The sequence below is a fragment of the Aythya marila genome (genome assembly GCF_965140915.1).
Source record: "Aythya marila genome assembly, chromosome: 1".
NCBI classification, from domain to species: Eukaryota; Metazoa; Chordata; class Aves; order Anseriformes; family Anatidae; genus Aythya; species Aythya marila.
The window spans coordinates 125,298,086-125,304,301 of NC_139042.1; the positions used below are offsets into that span (position 1 = coordinate 125,298,086).

The following is a 6,216-nucleotide window of genomic DNA, read 5'->3' on the forward strand; positions in this document are numbered from 1 at the left end:
TGCTGAAGAGGCTAAGGATAATGCTGCCTTTTGATGAATTAAACCAGATCAAGTATATAGCTGCTCAAGAGGAAAACCATTTCCTACTATTTTTATGAAAGAAAACACAAGTCAAAGAGTTAACTGTAGTTGAGTGTTAAGGGTACTAGGTTCTGAAAATGGTTAAGGCTGATATAAACATTTTACTCTTATCTAGGTTGCAAATTAATTATCCTACATGTTGCCACAAAGTGTAAAAGCAAACAAGTTTAACAATGTTTGAAAAGCACCATTGTTTCCTCAAATCATGGCACAGTTAGATCTAAAATTGTGAATTGTCCTATAATAAAGAGTACTGGTTCTCTGTTTTTCCTTCATCTGCTCAGTACTCATAAAGCTGATAATTTAAAAAGAGAGAGTGATTTTTTTTTTCCTTTTTAAGTCATCTTAGTTATTGTTTTGTTTGTTTTGTTATTTTTAAAGGTTGTTGCTACTACTGTCATGCTGGAACGGAAATTGCCACGGTGTCTCTGGCCTCGCTCCGGGATCTGTGGCCGGGAATATGGGCTAGGGGACCGATGGTATCTCAGGTGAGTTTTCTTCTAGTGCACATAAGGATCCCAGAAGAAGCATTCAGTGCATGGATACTAAAAAAGAGCCATTCCAAGTGCCTGGAGAGGAGTGTTTATAGTCCTTTTCTTCTAGAATACAGATCCCAGTCCATTTTATGTCTATTGGAGACAAGCAGTGTTCCCCTCAGAAAGTTCTGTTGTGCAATTCCTTGCATGAATTAGTGCTATCCAATAATCCCTGTAGACATACTTCAGAAACTGCATGTCATCAGGCCTGATTTTTTTTTCAAACTCTTTATAATGATTACAACAAAACAGTACTGTTATGCTTTGGTTATCTGTCCTTATTCATTGGATGCATGAAACAGCAGAGGCAGAAGCAATCAATTTGGTGTTCAGCAGAAATGAACTGCAATTCAGATGACTGAAAAATAGGACAAGAATAATTAAAGATAAGCTTTCTTTCTGGTGTGAACCTGGTAACTATAATATACTTAGCAAGGACTGCATCTGGTGACAAAGTCTCGGGTCCGGATTTCCATTTAAGCCCTGAAATAACAGGCAAACTGTCTATAATCTAAATAACAAAAGATTGTTCATCATTTCTGATTTTACTCAACATTTCTACCAGCTTGAGAAAAGAATAAACATTGGTCATGCATCCTTTCCCAGGGCTTCATCTTTTGCTGATAAAGCCAGAAGGGGGAGTGGTGGCTGTATGAAACAGGACTTTCTTCAGGTTTCAGCAGAGTAGTGAGCCTTGTGGATTTTCAGGTTTACTGGGCAGAACAGAGAAATCTGGTGTTAACAATAAAGGCTTTAATTGCAAGGTGCAGAATATCACTTTGCAAGAGCAATATACCAGCAGCAATTCTTCATGCGATGCAAAAAGAAAGGAGTGTTAGTATGATCTACATGTAGTTCTGTCAAATTACATGCATGGTCTTTGTATATGGTATATATATTACATGTAAGTATATTGTATTCACATGTCCCCATGTATATAGGGACAGTATGTCCAAGTTATAAGTAAAGCAGAGAAGGGTTGGTGGAAGTGGAACAGATAAATCAAAGTTCAGTAAAGGATAAATGACATCCTGAGCTTAACAAGTATCAAAGAAGGAAAGACAATGACAAAGGAAATAGATTAATATATTTGTATAAAAAAAGGATCTGGAGATGGAGTCAAGTGGTCAGTTGCTTACAGCTGTCAAAATGGAAAAGGCAAATCATGACTAGGTAACAAAGTAAAGGACAGAAAATAAAAATGGATAAGAGTACTGAATTCAGTGTCACGAATGAAAGCCTAGAAAGGAGATTATTGTGCTGGTAATAACTGAGACGGTGAGGGTAATTTTATGAAAGCACATGTTAAAGAGAGAAGAAAACTAAAAGAGCTATGCCTATTAATCATTTTCCTGTTTCTGTGTAGATGTTTTTGGGGTGGCTGGGTCTGTAAGCATATATCTGGAAGAGGCCTGCCTCATCATTTTGTTGGCACAATTGTACTTAACTCTGTTTATGTTTTTTATCCTCTCACAGAGTAGAAGACAGGGTTGATCCCAACAAACACAAGATGATGCGGTACACAGAAGCGTTTAAGGCTCATGATAGGGATAACTGTGACAAAGGTCCAGAAAAAATGGAAATCGACAGTAACGTCTTGTACAAGAAGGAACTGCCTGCTCTGTCATTGTCACGGAGCACATCAAGGATGAATTCTCACAGTGGCTGGGAAATCCTGAGGCGCAACACCTTCCACTCAATTCATGGAGAGGTCAATCATGCCATGGAGGAAGAGGTATATGATGTCTAAACCTCTCTTTTTTTTTTGTTCCTTTTTTAAAAATTGTTTTTATTTTTCCATTCCACAACATAAATCTCATTTGCCACAGCAGTTGTCTCCTCCAGCTGTTCATACACACTCAAGCATGCTACAAATTCAACAGCCATGAAGAACTCTGCTTGTGCATTGTGAATAGTTCATGGTGACTATGCTATGATATACAAATGCAGTCTTTTCTCTTCTACCTTTTAGGTGTCCCTGTTGTTGCACTAATATTTGCACCAAGGTGGTGGGCTTGTTGATCTAGGGCCTGTGGTTGTTTGCAATTCTTTGTAATAACCTAGAGAAATGAGCAATAGAAGCCAGCACTGGGATTTCAACTATTTACAAAGAGACAAACAGTAAGACCTCTCCCAGAGTATAACATTTAGTATAATCTCTCCCTCCAGTCTTACAATATCCCTCACAATATCCCAGAGCTCTCATTGCAAATACACCTGACTGAAGTACTGTTTTATGATTTAGTACAGAAATGGAAAACAAAACTACAGATGTTTTTTTGTTACTAATCTCAAGAATGAAGGTAGTTTCTGACACTGTGATGATTAGAAGGCCTGTAACTATTCAATCGGCCTACTATTCAGGCCTGCACAGATTTTGCCTTCTGAAGAATGGCAAACTCTTCAGAGAGCTGCATTCTAGCTGCATTTTCAACATTGCTATCGTAGTAGGACTCCTCTGGTTTATGATTTTCATTTTTTATTTTATTTTATTTATTTTTTTTTTTTTCAACATAGGAATGCACTTTAAGCTGTGTTTTTTTTTTTTTTTTTTTTTTTTTAAGAAAGAAGTGATTTCTGTTCTTGGAAGGATCCTGAAAGATCTGAAGTGGGATTTTGTTTCCTATTGAGCAGATATAATGAGATGATCTCTGAAGGTCCCTACCAACTGAACTATTCTATTCTATCCTGTTCTAGACCTGGTTAGGTGCCTTTCAGCAGTGTGTTATCAAGCCCCAAAGTGAGCTGAAGCTTGCTTTTCCTTTCCTTGGAAGAGTAGGGTTCTGGACCATAGTGCTTTGACTTACTACTGAGCCACTGAATTCAGTCGTAGTAGTGAATTACAATATATCAGTGAATGAAATGAAGAAGAAATTTTGGATAGACAGATAAGAGCTATTGTGAAAGGAGTTCAGAAACTGGTGTTCTCACACACACATGAGAAGCCTCAAACTATCTAATACATATCTAGGTCATCCATACAAGCATGATGATGTTTCAGTCTGTCAGTATGTCATCTGCCTAGGGCCACTTTAAGAAAAATAGAGAAATGCTCGGAGAAGTGGACTATCATTCCTGGGGTTTTAGCTTTTTTATGAGTGTAGAGTTTCATTCCAATAGCAGAAGTGAGTGAAAAGCAGCAGATGGTCTTAACATTTCCTTTCTGACTGTACCAATGACAGAATGTTTGTTTTTTAAGAAACCCTGGATTGTAATCTAGCACTAGGCTTTGAGTCAAACCACCTTGTGATAAGCAAAGCAGACAACAAAAAAGCTGAATCCAGTGGATTTCTGATTGTTCTGCAATATCACTGCAAACACCTCCCACATCTCCTCTATTGCAGGTGTTGTAATAAGTGTCATGATCTTTGCAATTATGTGTATTTATTTAAATGTTGTCTTTCTATTTCTTGAATGTGTAGTTATATGAGACTGTCTCTCTGTACTTCAGCTGCATACCTTCTGAGCTGATACATTTTGTTGAATTGAAAGTTTTTTTTTTACTTAAGTGTTGTCAGCCCTTCCCTAAATATTTGGGGTTTGCACTGATGGTCTATGGATATGGAAACAATGTGGAGCATTAAGCAAAAATATGAATTGTTGCTCTAATTTTAGATAAATTTTCTTTCCAGTGAATGGGAAATAACAGGAAGGAAAGAACTGATGGCTTCCCCTCTACTCTCACAGTCTTTTCACTAGCTTGAAAAACTACAGAAATACATTTAAGATGGAGCTGACTGGCCATTTCTGCACAAGGACTCCTCTTTGTCATTATTTAACAATATAATAATAATAATAATAAACTAGTTTGACATATACACTGTATAAACCCTGGCTCTGAGAATGCATTTGTGTTCTTCTTCATCACTTTAAACAGTAATGAAAATTTTGACCATAGAACTCATAACAATATATTGACTTTGCAGGAGGCAAAACAGAACTCAGTTAACAGTGCTAGGCTTTTATAGACTTCTGTATTTGCCTTCCATAAGGAGAAAAAAAATCCCATATTTTTAAGGTAGTGCCTTTTTAAAAATTGCAGTCTGTAAGCATTAGATTTCAACATTTTTGCATAGAAACCATGCACAAAACAGCATTAAATCCGTGTAATTTATTTACCATATTTGGACTTGCTTTATGTCAATAAGTGTAGAGAAAATATGGTAATTCTTGTTGTGTTTTAGAGATCAATTTAGACCAATTCTATTCAAGCTCAGAGCTGAACAACAGCTATTGGAAAAAAAATTCAGGTGGTAAAGGTCAGCAGAAATAATGAAGATAAATATATTAAATTTAATTTATAAATGTAGAATATCTACCCTTTTCTATTAGGGCATATACACACTTGCTGGGCCTATATGAATGTCAGGAGGCACCAGAAAAACATTGCATTGCTGGCTCAATGCAATCTATCTCAGACAGGGAAACAACAATGACTGTAGTAACACAAAAGGTAAAGCACTTTTGCTTTAATATTCTGCATGAATGCTCCTTCAGGATTTGATCCAGTGTTTTTCATTTTGTGATGTAGATATAAACTAAAACTCCAAAGCAGTATTGCTCCTTCTTGCTGTTGAAAGGTATCTCCCTTCTCCCTCTTGACAACATTGCAATGATTTCAAAACAAACATTCCTACCCTCCTTGAAACTGTTAACCTCAATCTATCTTCCAAACTACTGAAGTAACTTCTGAGTTTATGATAATGTATCAAGAATGAATGTTCTGATCCAGCTGCATGTATTAAAATGACAAGTATTTTGCTGAAAATAAAAAATTTAAATACATGGACTGTCTTGTCTACTACTTTGTGTCTAAAATAAATATCATGGGATATATATATATATATATATATATTTAATAGCAGTCACAGACATCAACTGACATAATATTTGGATCATCATGTTTGGGTCCAAGTTAAATTTTTGGATTAAATCCCTTTTTCCACAGCAATCTGCTTTGGAAATTCCATTATACAAAATCTGTGCAAAAGTTTTCACTGCAGCGAAAACTGCAGTACAAGCTCTCTTTGAAGAAGCCATGTCTTTACATTGGTGTAATGATGTATATCAGAGGGTGGTGAGGCAATAGTCCTCAAACGTATAGTGAGGGGGAGGCATAGTCCTTGCTATAGCTGCTTACAGTAAAAAATTGTTAACAAATTGAAACATATTAGATATGAGTAGAATTGTTAACAAATTGAAACCGTAGTTTAATCAGGTTTGTGTTTGCACTTTTTTTTTTTCTCATTTGCAATACCTAGCTTTACTTGCAGTAATATGTACTATGTTTCAGATTTTAATAATAAATACAATAACAAAACCATCCTTATCCATGTCTTAATAAACAAGAAAATAAGAAATAAACAAGTTAAAACAAGAAAACAAGAAATAAACAAGTTAAAACTACATGTTACATTTTTTTTGGAAACTTTTCCAAATGAGAATAAACTAATTTAGCAAATACCTGGTTCATATAAGATTGTGATAATACTTACAGCCATTTACTATTGATTTTAAGAATTAGGTTATTTTTATTTCTGTAATGCTAGCATTTTAATCAAAGTCTCCGTTGTGCACAAAGAACTCTTTGGCAAGAGTT

The 6,216-nt window shown here is 35.6% G+C and overlaps 1 protein-coding gene across 3 annotated transcripts in view; it reads left to right on the forward strand.

Annotated features, from left to right (window-relative positions):
• Window positions 1-5,358, forward strand: part of LOC309879727 (transient receptor potential cation channel subfamily V member 6-like) — a 33,054-nt gene extending 27,696 nt beyond the window's left edge. For 2 of the 3 annotated variants that reach the window (XM_082763830.1, XM_082763832.1), the window contains exons 14-15: window positions 463-569; window positions 2,094-5,358. In XM_082763830.1, coding sequence (XP_082619956.1) covers window positions 463-569; window positions 2,094-2,367 — 381 coding nt within the window. In that variant the 3' untranslated portion in view covers window positions 2,368-5,358. The remainder of the gene's footprint in view (window positions 1-462; window positions 570-2,093) is intronic. The other variant, XM_082763831.1, reaches the window with a different exon arrangement.
• The last annotated feature ends 858 nt before the right edge of the window (window positions 5,359-6,216 follow it).